The sequence below is a fragment of the Pelodiscus sinensis genome, chromosome 6 (assembly GCF_052426305.1).
Source record: "Pelodiscus sinensis isolate ZL-2025 chromosome 6, ASM5242630v1, whole genome shotgun sequence".
NCBI lineage: Eukaryota > Metazoa > Chordata > Testudines > Trionychidae > Pelodiscus > Pelodiscus sinensis.
The window spans coordinates 71,721,717-71,740,429 of NC_143057.1; the positions used below are offsets into that span (position 1 = coordinate 71,721,717).

Here is an 18,713-nt window from a genome sequence, read left to right on the forward strand (position 1 = left end):
CAATTATTCTCTATTATTTGCAGATTATTTAATTATGTGGAGTTTTGCTGGGATTGTATTAAACAGACTGTAGACTTTCTTAAGATAAACATATTTTTCTTTTCCTTAGGGCCGAAATGGAAAGGGTTCCATTTTTGTATGGGCTTCTGGGAATGGTGGTCGTCAGGGTGATAATTGTGATTGCGATGGTTACACGGATAGTATCTACACTATCTCCATCAGCAGTGCCTCTCAACAAGGTCTTTCTCCCTGGTATGCAGAGAAGTGCTCCTCAACACTGGCCACAGCATACAGCAGTGGAGACTATACTGACCAGAGAATTGTAGGTTGTTTTTACCAGATTTAAGTAACATGCTTTAGAGGAACACACACAGAATTGTTTTGTGTATGAAAACCACAAAATGGAAACTGCTTTTAGATATGCCTGATTTTTAAGTGCTTCATTTACGTATGCGTTATATGTCTAATAGGTGTCATGCTGGAACCCTAGAGAATTAGCATGTTGCAAAAATGGTTGCTACCCTCTAACATAGAGTACATGCAGTCCTCGGGTTACGTACAAGATAGGGACTATAGGTTTGTTCTTAAGTTGAATTTGTATGTAAGTCGGAACTGGTACATATTGTAGGGGAAACTCCAGCCAAACATTTCTCCAGAACTCAGTTTTATTCTCCCACACCTCACTTCCCTGAGTCCTTTATTCTCAAGCTGAGGCGTCTGCTGAGAAAAGCTGCTCAGCGTCTCCCTGGTCTGCTGGGGGGGGGGGGGGGGGAGGAGCGCTAGCTTCGCGTCTCCCTGGTCTGCTGCGGGGAAGCAGCTAGTGCGGGGTTGCCTCACCCCGTTTGTAAGTAGGGATCCGATGTAAGTCGGATCCATGTAACCCGGGGACTGCCTGTATTTTTAAAGCAATTACATAGGTCATCATTTCATTATACTCAATATCAGAAATGTTATGCTAATTAATTGTGATTGAGTTTTGCTATGATACCATCCTGCAAAAGAGAAGATATTTAGGACTACATCTCAGCCATCCTTGTGGTGGGAGAGTCTCAAAAAGTGAGTGATGTGAATCATAAAAATACAAAACTATGTAGGGTTCATACCATCAGAAAAAGGAAAAAAAATTCCCAAGTGTAAATTCTTGCTGACGTTAGCTGGAAAAATGTACGCTTAGAATTCAAACAGCTGACTTCATGGTCTGATTTCCTGTAGGAATAGAAACAGCTGCAAACCCCTGTAACTAGACCCGAAGTCCTGAAAATCTGGAGAAGTGCAGGTTCAGATCTGCTTCCAGGCCTGAACATCATAACTCTAGTCCTTTTTTAGTTGGCGCCTGGACCTTTAAACACAAACATAAATGTGTCTCAGAATATTGCATTCCTTGCCAGAAGGAGGATGATTATTTTGTAGGTATTTGTCCTTTGAGACCAGAACAGGAATTTAAATCTAGCCGTACATCAGAGGTCTCCAACCTTTTTAACCATGAGATCACTTTTTAAATTTAAGTGCAATCCAAGATCTACCTCAAACCCCAACACCTTTGTCCCCCCGCCTCCTTTGTGCCCCTGCTCACTCCATCCTCCTTCCCTTTCATCAGGCATGAGCAGCAGGTTGGGATGCAGGCTCGGGTCTTGGATTAAGGGATTTGGGGCTCTGAGCTGAGCTTGGGGCAGGCAGTTAGAGTGCTTGAGGGGGTTCTAGGTGCAAACTCTGGGAGGATGTTTGGATGCAGGGGTGCTCAGGGCTAGGGCAGGGGTTTGGGGTGCAGGAGGGGGTTTGTGACTGGGGTAGGGTTTCAGGATGTGGGCTCCGACTGGCTCTGCTTACCTTGACATAAGTGCCCCACCTCTCCCTCCCTTATCCTGCCCAGTAAGCAAGAAACTCCGGGGGATGGGGAGAGGCAGCTCCAAGGCAAATGGCAGGAGATGAGCTGCAGTAGGGGGAGGAGGAGCTGAAGTGCCAGCACTTGATAGCCTCGTGGCCAAACCAGTCAAGATCACCTGCCAGAGGCTCCAAGATCTACCAGTAGATCCCTACCAGTGACCACTGCCCTAGATTCAACATTTAAAAAAAAAATTATTTTATTTTGCATCTTCCTGTTATGAGTTGAAATCTCCAGGTGTTAGTGTAAGCGGGGGAATGGTCCCACTATTGTGGGGAACTTTCCTGGCTTCTATATCGCCCCGGTGAAATGGGCCAGCGAAAAGATCTGAGTCCCCGCTCCCACTTCCTTTACCCCACTGCTTCCCTGATCCTGAGGGCTCCCCGTTCACTCTCCTGAGTAGCAGAGTCCTCGAAACCCCAACAAGGCTGGGCCCAGGTTTCCTGGGGCTTAATCCCCGACCTTGTAGTCACTAGGGGCAGGAGTTAGGGTGCCCCCACTCCGAGTGCTCTCTTTACACTGCAGGCCTTCTTGGCCCAGTGATCATTTCATAAGGTTCAAAGCAAATACAATTTATTAAACATCAACAGGTTAAAGAGAAAAGAATAAGAAAAAATGAGAATGGTTAAATGAGAACACACAGCCCTGCTCTGTAGCATGGGGACATCAAAACAGCAGCCTGCAGAGTGTAAGGACAGTCCACAGTCTCCCTTAGAGGCCCTGGATGTGCTGCAGGGGGCTGCAGGCTGGACACACTTGCTCTGGCAGTGACCACACAGCCTCAAGCTCTAAGTGGCCAGACCCCTCTCCCAGTCTGGCCTGCTGGGCCTCTTGGCTGGTGATATTTCCCTGCCCAGAGCCTCTCCCCACGCTTTGCTGGTTGCAGCTGCTCACCACACCCAGCTGTAGGCTGTGCTGCCGTAGGGTACGTCTAGACTACCGCGTTTTGTCGACGGAAGTTTTGTCGACAGATACTGTCGACAAAACTTCCGTCGACAAAGAGCGTCTAGACACATTGAGTTCTGTCAATAAAGCAAGCTGCTTTGTCGACAGAACTCCGTAGTCTGGACGCAATGTTACAGGCAATAACACCTTCTGTCGACAGAGTTCTGTCGACAGAAGGTGTTATGGCTCGTAAAATGAGGTTTACCAGCGTCGACAAAACTGCTGAGTTCTGTCGACATTATGTCGACAGAACTCAGCGGTAGTGTAGACGCTGGTATAGTTTTGTCGACAAAAGTTCACTTTTGTCGACAAAACTAGGTAGTCTAGACACACCCTTAGTCTCCAGCTCCTTGTGTTGCTTCTCTATCCCTTTTGGCTTCTCTGAGCACTGCCAGTCTGCTGCTCAACACAGAGTCTGTGCTCCTTGAGCTGTGTGTGTCTGGCTCTGTTGCTGCAGGACTTCTTCTGCACACAGCCTGCACTGCTCTTAGCTGTCTCTCAGCTCTCTCCTTGCTCAGAGAGACCCAGAACAATCCCAGCTCACAGGGAGGACGGGGCCTGGCCTCTCACTCTCCTCACTGGCCTGTCCAACCTGTCAATCAGGCTGAGCTGGAGTGTTGGCTGCTTTCCATTGTCTCTGGGGTCTGTCAGTCTCATGGACCCTTCCCCCTTTTGATACTGAGAGCTGGCAAACCAAAAACTCCCACAGAGTTTTAGTAAGGGGATAACAGTCCCCTTACATTAGGAAATCTCTAAGAATTTCCACTACCTATCATGAACAGTCAGCTGGCCTAAGTGCCCATCATGAACACTAGTAGAGTTGACTTTTTTGGTGGAAAATTGTTGTATTCCAAAATATAGCTGAGTCAAAATCAAAATGTCCAGTGGTAAAATGTCAATTTGGATAGGTAATTTTTGGTTTTCCTGGGAGCAATGCCGAAATGAAAAATTGTACTTGTAATTGATGCTTAAAAATGAAATGAAAATGTCAATTTCGCTCCAACTTAAAATGTCATTTCATGGCACATAGCAGTGCCTCTGCCTCCCTAATCATTATCCAAGAGAGTAGGCAGTTGGCTGTGCATTTTTTTTTGAAGATACCAGGTTTCTTCACCCCATCTTTGTTTGAAATAGCCTAAATTTGGTGACCTTCAGGAAATAGTGAAAAAGACTTCTTCTGTTTCTGAGGATTTTCTAAAAAGCCTGAGAGTTTGTTTCCAAGCACACTGAAGAGAATGGAAAGGAGTGTGATAGGTGTGTGGCTAAACTGAAATTATCATAATCCTGTTGATATTTAATGAGGCGTGAGAACACCTAAAGCAGTGTTTCTCAAAGTGGACCATGGGCCTGCTTTGGAAAAGCTTCTAGCGGTCCATACCACTTTAGGTATGCAAAGCGTCCATAGCCCCAGAGCCTCATTGGCTATGGACCCTTTAGGTAAACAAGCAGTGTGGGCCTGCTAGCAGCTTTCCCAAAGGGGGCCCAGAGCCCACTTTGAGAAACACTGATCTAAAACATTGAGTAGGTCTTTTTAAAATTATTATTGAAATCTTAATAAACAAGTTTCAGATTTTTGCTTTAAAGTCAGAATGTCTATTTGGAACAAAAATTATAACTTTGAAGCAGTTTGAAACTTTGTTCAGGAATAAAATGACTTTTTCAAAATTTCTTGTGGTGAAAAAAATTTGGTTTTCAAAGCAACTCTGAATTTCACAAAATCTGAGCTTGATTGTACTAGATGTTCAACACTTTCTGCATGGTTCTGTGCATTCTCAGAAGCTTGCAAATGTCCCTCATCAGGAGGCAGAATTAGATTTTTCGTCTCCTTTTTTTTAATTGCGGTAACACCTAGAAGCCTCCAATCATGATACATGTTTAGGTCCATCTTTACAGCATGGAATATTTTTTTGTGCGTATCTAGATATCTATAGATAGATAGATAGATACTGGTGTGAGTATATAGATCACACATAATTTCTTTTTTATGGCAGGGACCATCAAGTAGCATTTAAGTAACCTAATAACAACAGCTCTGATCTGGAAGATGATAATCTCACAGTATACCGCATGGATGGAGGTTAAAATAACTTTTCATTTCAGTAGGTCAAAAGAATGCCCTTCCAAAGTGGCTTCTCTGTAGCTGAGATGCAAAGCACTCAGCATATCCAATTTCATATATTGCAAGCACACGGGCAGAGGAATTAGGTACTTCATTTTCAAATAAAATGCATGTTTCATTTGCAAATTATAGTGCTTCTGCTGAAGAGAAAGCAGAACGCTACTACTAATCCTGTGAGTAATTTTTAAGCAAGCAGTAATTTTAAATGTCCTAGACCAAACACAATGATGGGTTTTTATGATTCACAGATGAGTCTGATTCACTTATTTTTACATCTCTCAGATCTCAGAATAAGGCAAGATATTCAATGTGGGAGTACTTTTTCCAATACAAGGCATTTTGATACAAAAATTATAGCTGAAATGGATATAGTAGGAGGAATAGATTGAATTTATCCTCAGATTTTAAACGTCCATTATTTAGTACACAGGAGAAAGTTTTCTACAGTGAATTAAGATGCACTGGATAAAGGATGCATAACTTTGTTTTTATGTGTGGATACAATAATGCTCATTCATCTTTTTCATGCTAATTTTAGTCATGTTGTTTTCTTTCAGACAAGTGCTGACCTTCATAATGAATGTACTGAGACTCACACTGGGACCTCTGCATCTGCTCCATTGGCAGCAGGGATTTTTGCTCTAGCTCTTGAAGCAAAGTAAGACTCCTAAATTCTCCACTTATGTGTTCCTTTCATATTGTGACTTTATAAAAATGGAATCATTTCACTCAACGGAGTCAGATCTCCTAACTTTAGAGAATAAAAAAAATAAGTTACTAGACCTTTTAATCCCTGCTAGCTGGTAGATCAACACAGAGAAGACAACAAATAGTCTAACAGCACCTTAAAGACTTACAAAACATGTAGATGGTATCATGAGCTTTCGTGGGTACAACCCACTTCTTCAGATGAATGGAGTATTAAAAGTCCAGTTCCAAAATAAAAGTGAGCCTGGGAATTCTGTTTCATTCTGGGCATCAGTAACAGTCTGTTTACTGAGGGTTTGTCTACACTATGCTGCAATTTGAACTGTAGAGGTGTGAATAGCCATGTGCACTAAAGTGCTGTGTGATCACTCCATGTGGAAGCTATGGGTGCAACTAAAAGGTTTCTGGTTTGTGTTACCACCATCTTCTTCAAACATCAATGAGAACTAAGAATCTTTCAGTTCATGACCGTAGCATCACACCAGGGGAGTTACAGCACAGCACTTTGGTACACCCTGTCCTTCACAACCCATTAGTCCAAACTTCAGGGCAGTATAGATATTGCTTACATCCCAGTAAGTTACCCAAGAAGGCAATGGGATGGCACGTCAGTGAACATCTAATGATGTTGCCCAGGTTTAAATGAGGTGCTAAGTCGGGCTACAGAACCCTTAGTAATAGTGATGATACATGAAATGGAAAGTACCCAAGCTCTAGGTAGGTTTACACAAGAAATTTACATTGACACATCTGCACTGATTCAGCTGTAGCGCTTCCAATGAAGTTGCTCTTGGCCGAAGGGGGAGAGCTCTCCCGTCAGCTTAATAAGTCCACTTCCACACGAGGTAGTAGCTATGTTGGTGAGAAAAGCTCTCCCGCTGACAAAGCAATATCTACACCAATGCTTAGGGTGTTATAATTATGTTGCTCAGGGCTATGGATTATTCACACCCCAAGTGATCATCTGACGAAATGAGTTTTACCCATGAAAGCTCATAATTCTATATATTTTTATTAATCTCTAAGATGTCACAGCACTACTTGTTTTTAAAGTTACAGACTAACACAGCTACTCTCTCCCTCTCCCCCCAGTGATACAGTCATAGTGAAATAATTTTGTAGTATAGACTGGGGCTCAGAGCCAGCGCTACATTTGCAGAGAGGTAGCTAGAAAAAAACATGTTAGAAAAATAACCTCACAGCAGCATTTTCACTTAAGAGAAGAAATGAACTGTGAAGGAGGAAGGATGGTCCAATATTTAGGGCATTTGGGAGCCTCTGTTCAATTCTCTGCTTCACAAAAGACTTCTCTGTTACTTTGGGCAAGTCATGTAGGGCCAGATTTTTCAAAGTACAGTAAAACTCCATTAGTCCGGCATCCAATGCTCCGGGACTCCTGATGGTCCGGCACCATCAGGAACCCGGAAGTGCTGGGGCAGCCGGACAGGCTTCCCCCATTCAGCTGCTGCTGAAACTGACCAGCAGCTGAAACGGCGAAGCCGGGAGCAGAGCAGCTGGGGTGCTGCCGGGTTGATCGTGTAGCGCTGCCCCGGGCTTCCTGGAATCAGCCGCTGATCTGTTTCAGCAGCGGCTGAATCGGGGACCCCTGGGGCAGAGCAGCTGGGGTCCTGCTGGGTTGGTCCCGCAGCGCCATCGTTTGGCGCTGCAGGACCAACCCGGCAGCACTCCAGCTGCTCTGCCCCAGGTGTCCCCAAGAGCAGCTGGGGTGTTGCCGGGTTGGTCCCGCAGCCCTGAGGGGCAGCGCTATGGGACCAACCGGGCAGTACCCCAGCTGCTCTTTCCCAGGCGTCCCCAAGAGCAGCTGGAGAGCTGTTGGGTTGGTGCCGTAGTGCTGCCCCTCGGCGCTGCGGGACCAACCCGGCAGCACCCCAGCTGCTCTATTGCAGGCATCCCCAATTCAGCTGCTGCTGAAACTGACCAGCAGCAGCTGAATCAGGGACACCTGGGGCAGAGCCAGACTATCGTAAGGGGGGGCTATGTGGGGTCTGGGGTGGCATCCCCTCCCACCCCACTCCAGACCCCTCATAGCCCCCCCTTCTGATAGTCCGGCATATCTGATAATCCGGCACCCCCTGGTCCTAAAGGTGCTGGATTATCGGAAGTTTACTGTACTCTGTCACTTAAATTCCCCACTCAGTTCCCCATCTATATAATGGCTATAATAGTACTTCCAGATCTCAAAAGAGTTGTGTATGGGTAAATACATAGTATGTGAGGCCCTCAAATGCTTACAGTAGTGCAGCTGGGGTACAGATAAGCAAAAAGGGATTTCATTTATTCAACAGCTTTGTGTATATATCGTAAAATTGCACCATTAGAGAAAGCTAACTGACAATTTGGTAGAAATTAACTATACTTTCTTAAACAGCCCTAATCTAACATGGAGAGATATGCAGCATTTGGTAGTTTGGACTTCAGAATATGATCCACTGGCCAATAATCCTGGATGGAAGAAGAATGGAGCAGGGTTAATGGTGAATAGCAGATTTGGATTTGGATTACTTAATGCCAAGGCACTGGTGGATTTAGCTGATCCTAAAACTTGGAAAGGAGCACCTGAAAAGAAAGAGTGTATAGTGAAAGACAATAGCTTTGAACCTAGGTAAGAATTTGCATTGGCAATTAATTCTTCATATTTTCTTTCTGTCTAATCCACAGCAAGAAGGTAATATCTTAAATAAATTTGTCTAATAGGTTAAGCTATTTAATTTTGGTTTCTTTGGTTTTGCCTTGTTCTGTTTCTCAGGAATCCAAAAAGTGGGTAAGTAATGCACCCATCTCTTTGTTTCATGTTGTTGAGTGTAAGACTGCTGCAAATACTAAGATTTATGATTTAATATAGAATAAAGATTCTGTCTGTGTGCATAACCAGCATGTGAATAGATGACACTGCAGGACTACTAGCACTGTTATACTAAATCTAACCAATTAAGATGAAGAAATATGAGAAATTCAAATGTTTAATTTGTTTTTTTGAAATTATTCCTAAAATATTTTCCTATAACATGTTAAATCTTTACTATACATGACAATGTGATATAAAGGTTGCTTCAGAAGCACTGGTAGGTGATCTGTGTAACTCACACTTATCCTCCATTCCTATGTACACAACCATCTCAAATGCACTGTGATAAAAGTTCATATCATACTTGCAAATATTTCCTATATATTGCACATAGACTCAGTATTAATACATGCACGGCACACTGAATAATTAACTTGTTTAATCAATAAAGAACTTTAGACCCTCTTCCTCCCCCCTCTCCCCGACTTGTTAATGTATGACTCTGCTGTCTGGAATAAAGATAATTATAACAGATCTATAAATGATATCATCTAAGTTTACCAAGTACAAATATATTACAGATATGTAGCATTTCACTTCTTGGTAACCTGTTTATTTATATTATTTTTACTATAGCCTTTTTTAACTGTCACATTCCCTGCTCTCTCCCCCCTCCCCCCCCCCCGGGTCTGGTCTGTTTTTCTTCATGTTTTGAATTTAATACAGAACTGACGTCTATGAAACTTATTAGCTAGGTATCATCACTGAAATCCTTTTGTGTTACATTACAAAAACAAAGCTCGCTAGCTCCTGCATTTTTAATGTATTGTGTTGGGATTCAAGCACCAGATTCTCATTAAAGTTAATGAGAACTGAACAGAAAAAGCCATGCACAATGCTTTGAAAATGTCGGGAAGGAATAAGCTCTGTTCTAGGAAGTGGAATTTACCACAAATGATTCAGAGGGCTACAGCCGCTGCAGCTTTTTCCAGCCATTTTAGTTATACAGTAATATTCTGGCTGGTGATTTTACTGAGGCAAACACATACATCTGATACACTAATGCTGTTGTATGAAGAGACTCTCTTTTAGGAGTCTTTTGGAGTGCAGTGTAGGCATTAAGTCTTGAAATAACATTGATCATTAAGCTTTCTTGCTTCCATAGTGTGTGGAAGAAATCAGGCATAGTCAGTTTAAATATTTTAGCTGATTTCTGTATTTCCTGTGCAGTAAACTCCCAGGGATTTTACTGGCAATTTTGGATGAGCAAGGAGTGCAGAACTGTCCTTATATCTTCCCAGACTGTTCATTCAAGTAACAGGTGTAAAATGCATCCATGTACTGGACTTTGTGTAATAACCTAGTAAGTAACCAAGAAATCTCTGTAACTTTGCTAGATTATTGAGAGCAAATGGAGAAGTAACCATTGAAATTCCAACAAAAGCGTGTGAAGGTCAAGAGAATTCTGTTACATCTCTGGAGCATGTGCAGTTTGAAGCAACAATTGAATATTCCCGCAGAGGTGATCTTCATGTCACTCTCACTTCCCCATCAGGTATAAGAGGCAAACAAACGTGATCAAAAAAGTGATTAGTTTCTGCTGTTGCAGTGTAAGAATCTAAGAATCACTTTAGCTCCCTACTGTAGAAATGGCTGAATTACATTCTAGGAAAAATAATTACTTCCAAAAAAGTACATGCTTGATGTAGTGCTCAGTGATCTCTCAGTACTTCAGGACCTTGCAAAAACTTTATTCTATGTCCAGTTCTAACTGACTGTGCACAACAGCAGAGCTTAAGAACCCCCTTCCCAGACTTTCTGACTGGGAAACTCAGGCCTTAAAAGCCCAGATCCTCAATGCCACTCCTGGAGGAATCATATGCAGAAGGCAGGGATTTGGCTGCCTATGCGCCACTATCTATTTCCATGTCTTTTAAGGTATTATTGAAAACAAAAACTTCAAAATGGTGAGTGAAAATTATACTGAAAGTAGGGTTGCCACTTATCCAAGTTTTCCAATGATTATCTCTTTTGTGAAGTAACTCTCCTGAGAAGCTCTCCACTTTTTCCAGCTCAGACTCACTCCAGATGTTTCATTTTTTTTGTACCTCAGAGGTGGCAAACCTCAATGAAAATCCTACTGTGGAGTTGGAAACAGTGACTGAGGCATCATTTTCTGATATCCCATATTCCAGAGACAAGACTTCTGGATGTAATGCCCCACATGCTTAAGGGGGTGGAAAAACTACCCTCTGCACATCAAGCTACACCAGTCTAACCCCTGGTAAAGATTCAGCAAGGTTGATGAAAGAGTGCTTCTGTTCTACCTAGCTACCACTGATCAGGGAACCAGTGTTCCTACAACAGTGGGAAAACCCTTTCCATCACTGTAGGCTGTGCCTGCACTATGGGTTATGCCACTGCCAGCATAGTTATAGCACCACAGCTGTGCCACCGACATTCATGTACTGTAGACTTGGCCTGAGTACGAGACTGTTCTACACTTAAAATTTAGAAGCTTCAGGAGGTAGCCGTGTTAGTCTGTACAGGATAAACTTAAAAAACAACCAGTAGTCTGGTAGCACTTTATAGACTAACAGAACATGTAGATGGTATCATGAGCTTTTGTGGGCACAACCCACTTAAAAGTTAGGTTGACATAGATACAGTGCTCAGAAGTGTAGAAAAATTCATATCCCCGAGACATATAGCTGTGCCAGCCTTACTTCTGGGCAACAGAATTCTTCTGTCAAGCTAGCTACCACTATTTGGATTAACAACCCTTCTATCATTGTATGAGGTGCCTACACTTCAGCACTACAGGAGCATGGATGTAATACCACACCAGTGCTGCTCAAGTGCCTATAGTGTAGGCATTACTTAAGATGCACCCCACACTCATTGAAAACACAGTGATAATTTAATAGGGTTGCCAATTTTAGTTGGATGTATTCCTAGAGAGTTAATCACATGACATAATCTTTAATTAAAGATTAATCTTTAATACCAGGAAACTGCATGCCAGTCTTGGAGGGCCGGCAACCCTAGTGATAAATTTTGTTCTTGTTTACACCCATGCAAACATTGTGAGCAGAATTTGACCCGCAGAAGTTAAAATGCTGAAAGCTTTCCCCAGATCTGTTTTTTTTTTTTAATTTTACTCAACAGCATCAAACTCTTCCTTTGTGGATGTATCTCACTGTCTAGTAGGGTGTGAGAGCCTTGCTGATGTGATTTTGATATTCCATGACAACTCCTGGATTAACTGCAAACCTTCTGCAGCAAAGCCTGCTTTGAAAATGATTTAATAGCTAATTCCAGAAGCAACATGGTCCCACCCTGTAATCAAACCAAAAGCAAATATAAAATAACACCTGCTCCGGGTGATAGTTTGATAGTATGAAAGATAAAGAGAGCCTTGTATCAACAGGCCAATGATCTATTCAGTCTTGAAGAAAGCCCAGGTATTGTCTAGTAAAGTGGGCAGTTCTTGATGATAGGCAAAAATCTCTAAAAGGTGATGAATGGAGGGTAGATACAAGGGGAAGATTTATGGAAGTTGTAGTTCAACTATGTCCATGTATGCTCACTAACTCCATGAATGTTTGTTTGTTGCACTTAAAAAGGTACCAACACTGTCTTACTGGCTGAAAGAGAGAGAGATAAGTCTCCCAATGGCTTTAAAAACTGGGACTTCATGTCTGTCCACACATGGGGAGAAAATCCAAAAGGCACTTGGACTTTGAGAATTACTGATGTGGTAAGTACATATATGTGTGCTAATTAGCCAGGTACATGAGTAGAACACATAGACCAGAGATCACTAACATTATCCAGTAAGGAGACCAGCTGAAGTTTGTTTACTGAGAAACTAACAAAATAGTTTATTTAAAAACACAAACCAAACATGCACTTGGATAAAAGTGGAAAGGGGCATGCTAATGAGAGAAACTTAAGATATAGGCACATTCATTTGTCTATTATGTAAGTGTAAAAGCAGGGTAACTTCATAGAGGTGCAACTGTCAGCAGAATTTAGCTTTTAATATATTTATTACAATGTACATATTTACATGGATGAAGAATAACCATTTAATTCCGTCTTTATGCTATTTTGGAGTGGAATTTGTAATGAATTACTTGCAAATTTGGGGAAGTAAAGCACAAGGAAAGGTCTAGTCTCTTCTTGGTATAATTTTCATTGACTTAAAAGCTTGAGAATGTATTAATTCCTGGTCACCTCAGAGAGTAATTCTTATGTATATCTTCCCCTATATTCTCTCTCAAAGTAATGAATGACCCACAAGGATTATAGCCAAGAAATCTGGAGATATATAATACATGTTTACTAAACCTTATGAGAATATGGATTAAAGCAGTGAGAGGTCTGTGGAGAAAGCCGCTTCTTACATGACTGAGATATCATTCTCTTTAATTGGAGGATCAGCATATAGAGAAGTAGATGGTGCAATGTGGAATGAGAGGAGTTTGCAAACAGCAGGGTAATCCAAAGCACATAGCAAGTGGAGAAGGCAATAACAATAATATTCTTCATGCTACCTGCAGGACTTCTGGCTTGTCAGATAATCCTGTTATTAGAGGTGCCTTAATAATTATCTCATTGTAACAAGGCATAACATTTCTTGCAATGTATATAAGAAGAGTATTTTGTTTTTAATTAAATGGATAGTCATGTTCCATTTTCAAATACAAGATCCCCAAACAATCTCACAAACCCAGCCTCCCACTTCCTGAAAAACAATGCACCTTTTCTTCAGCTTCTGTCACCCGGGCCTTTTTTTTATTCCAGAAACAATTTCTCATAATACTGACTCCTACCATAGCTACTCCGTGAGAGCCTCATTTAGATTTACTACTAATTTTAAAGTGTTAGTTGCCTTTAAATCTCAAGGCCAGTAATAGTGGCTTTTCTTAGACTAGGTGGATTGTCAGCAGCTGCCTTAGTTCAGGCAGACAGTTGAGCAAGAATTCCAAAGATGATGTTGTTTAAAACATGTTTCAGAAAACACACTTGCCTTTTCCCTTATCAGATTTTAAAATCACTCTTATTATACAGTGATGTTCCCAAAATCTAGTGTGCACAGTAGTGAGCAGTGTTTCAAGGGTACTATTATATGTTGTTAAAAATCTGTTGCTAACAGGGCAGAAATCTCTGTGCAGTGTCTCAGAGAGCAAATTCTGACAATATGAAATATCTGGTTTAGTAATTTTTGACATTGTGCTGTATTGCCACTTGTAATGACCACACTTATTAATGAGCTAGTGAAAATTATTTAAAACATATGTATTTTCAACACATTTGGCGTAGCTTAGAATCACTAGACTAATTTTCACTTACTGCTATGTATCATATATTATATTATCATACCAGAAATATCTTTCTGTGCTTGCAATTCAGCATCTAAATTTACATTTTAAAAGTATTCTAAACCATTCCTGTGACTCTTGTTTTTGTTGACTGGAACTATCCTCTTTCTTTGTCTCTCTTGTCCCCTGACTCTACACTAATACAATATTCATGCTTGCTCTTTAGTCTAGGAGAATGCAGAATGAAGGGAGAATTGTGAACTGGAAATTGATTTTGCATGGCACATCTACCCAACCTGAACACATGAAGCAGCCACGTGTATACACATCCTACAATGCTGTGCAAAACGACAGAAGAGGAGTAGAGAAGATGGCAGACTTTGTAGAGGTATCAGTCACTTTGTCGTGTTACTAATGACATATGAGGCACAAATGATCAGTTTATCAGTTCTAAAAATGAACTATCCACTCAGTCTGTACAGAAGCTGAATAGGGTGGGGGGAATCTCTCCAACAATCAAGCTGAGCTTTAGGATCTTGTCGCTTACAGTGATTAAAATGGAAATAGCATCTGGCCCCAAAAGAGCATGCCAGCTCTGGTGCCTGCTGTGAGTTTTGGCATGAAGCATCCCACAAATGGTTCTATGTTGATTTAGGGACCTTCTTGTGATCTTAAATGTTGTTCTGATAACTAGTGTTGTTGTCTCCAGTTCCTTTTTATCCTCTTCCTTTGCTTGGAGGTGAACTGCTAATGATTTATGAAAAATATAAATGTTTCAAGCCTCTGACTGGCTGTCAGTGCCAGATTCGAATGATTGTAATACTTCACACTTTTACAGTACCACTTATCTGAAAGTCTTCAGAGCACTGTATAGGCATCAACTATACAGTCTCACACCACCCTTAGTAGGTAGGTTGGCCTATCCATAGGATATATAGATATCAATCACAAGTGGCAATGTGTACATACCAACAGTGCACAATAGCGTATAATTTGAAAAGAAGTAAAACTTTATTCAACCAACACTGCAGGGGGAAGTTGGTGGGCAGAATGTCTCTGAACCTCATTTTTGTCTCTCATCTGAAACAGCACCTCCAGCAAAACTTTATTGGCTATTTTGGGGTATTAGTTTATTCCTGCTTGAAAGGGGAAAATGCCAACTATTGAGTCACCACTTCATGCACTGCCTCCTTAGCGGTTCTTTTTCCAAGTTTGTACCTAATCCAATTGTGCTTACGTTTAAAAATCTGCAGGTATTACTATAAAATGTAGGATGGTAGGTAGGTACATAGAATACATAAACAGCTAGTAGAATCCAAATTTAAACTTTTATGATCTTTTAGTTATTTGAGATATTAAATATTTTGCACAAGAGATTTGCAATCCTTTTCCTGGTTCCAGTGGTTCCTAAATGATCAAAGCAGCATTTATTCATATGCACAAATCCCTGTTCATAACAAGACCTACTTCAGATGTCAGCAAAATGCTTACTAATACTTTTGGGCCTGTTCTGTATTTTAGGATCATACCACACAAGAGAACCTGAGTGAAAAAGCCAAAGTCCCAGAAGATAGCAGCAGCAGCAGCACTGATAAAATGGGAAACAAAATCCCATCAGAGGCAATGCTTCGTCTGTTGCAAAGTGCTTTTATAGGACACATGACCCAGGATCGAGTACCAAAGAAGACTCCCAATGAAAAGATAAATATTCCATATGAACATTTCTATCAAGCCCTTGAAAAATTAAACAAACCCTCCCAGTTAAAAGACTCTGAGGACAATCTGTATAGTGACTACGTTGACCTTTTTTACAATGCCAAACCATACAAACATAGAGATGATAGACTGCTGCAAGCCTTGGTTGATATTCTGAATGAAGACAACTAAATGTAGAGTATGGCACTGAGTTGGAAATATTCATGCTCCCCATCCCCACTTGCCCTTTTCTAAAGTATATTCTACACTTTACTCATGTGATTACTACTTTGATTGCTTCGTACTTAATCAGGATGTCCAAGTAGGGTGAGAAAAAGATAGGAAGTGTAATTTGTTAGTGGTGAGGCACTAAGCTGAAGGGTATCAGTGATTGCTCTATTCAAAGCATGTCTTCATTATCACCAAAAGAGGCAATTTCTGACATGAAATTCAACTATGTTCCTCTGAAAACACTAAAACTCCACTTCAAACGCTTTTTCCTTTCCCTGTTGTTTCCCACTTATCAGGCAGCTCCTGTAGCACTGGCAGTTCTGTTCAAATCCACTGCCTGCTAAAGGAGTAAAAGAGGAAGGAATAGGTAAGGGCGGGGGAGGATGAAAATAAAATGTGAGTAAGAGGAGGCAGCAGTCAAATACAAGGAAGAGGAAAGTGAAAGGTCAGAAGTCAGAAAAGAGAGGAGGGAGAGAAGTATGGAGAGAACTCCCTCAGAATGGTAGCAGCAACTCTTGTCAAGTAAAGTGCTGATTCATTTGTGGAGAGTGGCTAAGTGGAAGGACGCAGATCACCTTATCCTATGGTAGGAAGACAATATCTGGAACAAAATGGCTGAGTGATAGTGGATTTCAGAGTAGGAATATTACCTTTATTTTAATTGAAATCAAGACTGGATACGGGGTGCTGGAACAAGGAGTGGTGGGGCTGTGGCAGCACCCCTTGGCTTGAAGTGGTTTCCATAATATACAGGATTTAAAGTTCTGTTCAATGATTTTCAGCACTCCCTGTATAAAAATTGTTCCAGCACCACTGGATGGGTGTACTTCTTGTTGCTCTCAGAGTCCAAAAAATAGCACACAGCCAAATATCCAGTTACAAATTTGATGGAACCCTGGACAGGGGAATACAAAGACTCTAAGTGAAATGGAAAATGCAATGTTTCTCTACCATGCCAAAGATATTTGGATATTAACTAAATGTTACATCTCTCTATCTTTCTATTTATGTTTTCCAAATAGATTTGAGAAATACTTGTCACTCTTCAGTATCCCCATTTCTTAAGTGATGCTGGTACCTCTCAAACTAAGAGCTTAATGTTTTGTTAATATTTCATCAGATTGAACACAGGCTTTCAAAGCTGTTGTGAAATACTATTGTTTAAAACAAAACCTGGTTACTTTCAGAATAGCTACTGTTAAATTAATCAGTAAAAAGTAGCATGACTTCTTTTATAGCAACTTTGAAATTCTCTGATTTCTCATTCATTGCCATAGTAGCATACACTTTTAGAGCCTAATTCTGCATGAAGCCAGCTTTACACTGATGTAATTCAATTGATGTAAGGAATTTCTCCTGATTTACACCAGCATGAGTGAGAGGAGAATCATATTATACCTACTTCTCCAGGTGGTGACTTCCTGTTTGATCTGTTCTTTGTTTCTGAGCCTCCTCTTATCTCTGTGCTAATTTGCAACATTTTCTTTAGCATGGGAAGTGGTAAAAATGTTGAAATGGTCCAAACCAAAAAGCATTCTCATGATGATCCTTCATTGTACTAGCATTTAGAGAGACAGGCTGTCACAGATGAGATGACTGATCTTGATTAATTTGAGAAGCAGGCCTAGGTGGGGGAAATGCAGGGTAATTTCCAGTCATATTTTAATTTTTGGAACTGGAAGCTACCTTGTAAAGAATACAACATTGCTAGGATGTGTATCAAACTGCATGAATAATTGATTGTCTGGTTCACTGGCAATTCCAAATTTTTTTTCTCCTATTTGGCCCCAAAAATAATTTCTCATTTAATCAAAAACAGAAAAAACTGTTTGGGTCAAACATTTTGTTTGACTCCACAGGAAATGCTTGAAATTGAAACAAATATATATTTTAAAAAACAACAAAAGCAAATGAACTTTCAAGTAAAAAGGCACATGAAATCGAAAATCAAAACGTTTCACTTTCAATGTTTTCTTTGGACTTTTTTTATTTAGAGTTTTTTTTTATATGAACTATTAAGATAAAATCAAATCTGCTAAATATTTTTGGTGTCACCAAATCAGCATTTTTTGCCAGACACAATTTCAAGGCAAAATTTCACCTAGCTCTTGTGTCAGTCAAGTACTATTAGTGTGTCAAGATTCTTAGAGGCTGCTTTCTGCAATGAACAGCAGTAACAGCTAGTCCTTGTTACAGGTGAAAATGATTACTGCACACCTTTGATTGCAGCAACCACAACAATGGCAAGTCCATTAATGCAGTGCTCATGTTAACTATGTGAAATATATATGACCCTTCATTTGCTTTAAGATCAGTCATCATGCTTTAGCCAAAGTTTAATCAGAGAGCAGCTTTAAAATTAACCTGCTGAAAATCTCTCTAGAATCTTTCCAACCCAGAGTATATTGCACAGACGTAAATTATTTTTATTGTTATTCTTGGTGCCTGTGTGGGTTTTGTGAAAATGTAAAAGGGAAAAAAGAGAAATGTTTTCTCTCAGAATTTTAAATTATATTTTCTTTACAGCTATTTATAATATATCAAAGGTTTTATCAGACAGAATTTTAAAAGGCATAATAAAATATATTAAAGCACCAGATTTTTCTTGAAACTGAGACAATTTCATCCAATAAAGTATTTTTAAAAGGCATATTCCAACTACAGCTGCAACATGTATGTGATGTAATGTTAAAATTACATTTGTCTAATAATAGCATAATACAGTATGTTAGCAGAGCCCAGAGTGTGTGGTCTTAACATTTTTAAAGAAAACAAGACAGAGACAAGTTATAGATTCATTTAGCTGGGAAATAATGAAATTTAATTAGATTTACAAAGGATGAGTGGCCCCATCTCAGAGAGGGATGGTGGGAGAAAGAATATAAATATATATTTTGTTGTATGCAGAGAATTTACAAAGGATTCTTCTGGCAATGCCGAAGATGATTTTGTGGGAATCTTTCATCATTCACGTCAACAGATGTTTTGCCATTGACTGCA

General features: G+C 40.5%; 1 protein-coding gene across 2 annotated transcripts in view; it reads left to right on the forward strand.

Moving 5' to 3' along the window:
* PCSK1 (proprotein convertase subtilisin/kexin type 1) overlaps positions 1-18,493 on the forward strand; it is a 69,555-nt gene extending 51,062 nt beyond the window's left edge. The window contains exons 8-14 of one of the 2 annotated variants that reach the window (XM_075932104.2): positions 110-322; positions 5,504-5,604; positions 8,044-8,277; positions 9,858-10,015; positions 12,087-12,220; positions 14,014-14,175; positions 15,309-18,476. In XM_075932104.2, the coding sequence (XP_075788219.2) occupies positions 110-322; positions 5,504-5,604; positions 8,044-8,277; positions 9,858-10,015; positions 12,087-12,220; positions 14,014-14,175; positions 15,309-15,674 (1,368 nt within the window). In that variant the 3' untranslated portion in view covers positions 15,675-18,476. Of the gene's footprint in view, positions 1-109; positions 323-5,503; positions 5,605-8,043; positions 8,278-9,857; positions 10,016-12,086; positions 12,221-14,013; positions 14,176-15,308 lie in introns of both variants that reach the window. The other variant, XM_075932103.2, reaches the window with a different exon arrangement.
* Positions 18,494-18,713: the final 220 nt, after the last annotated feature.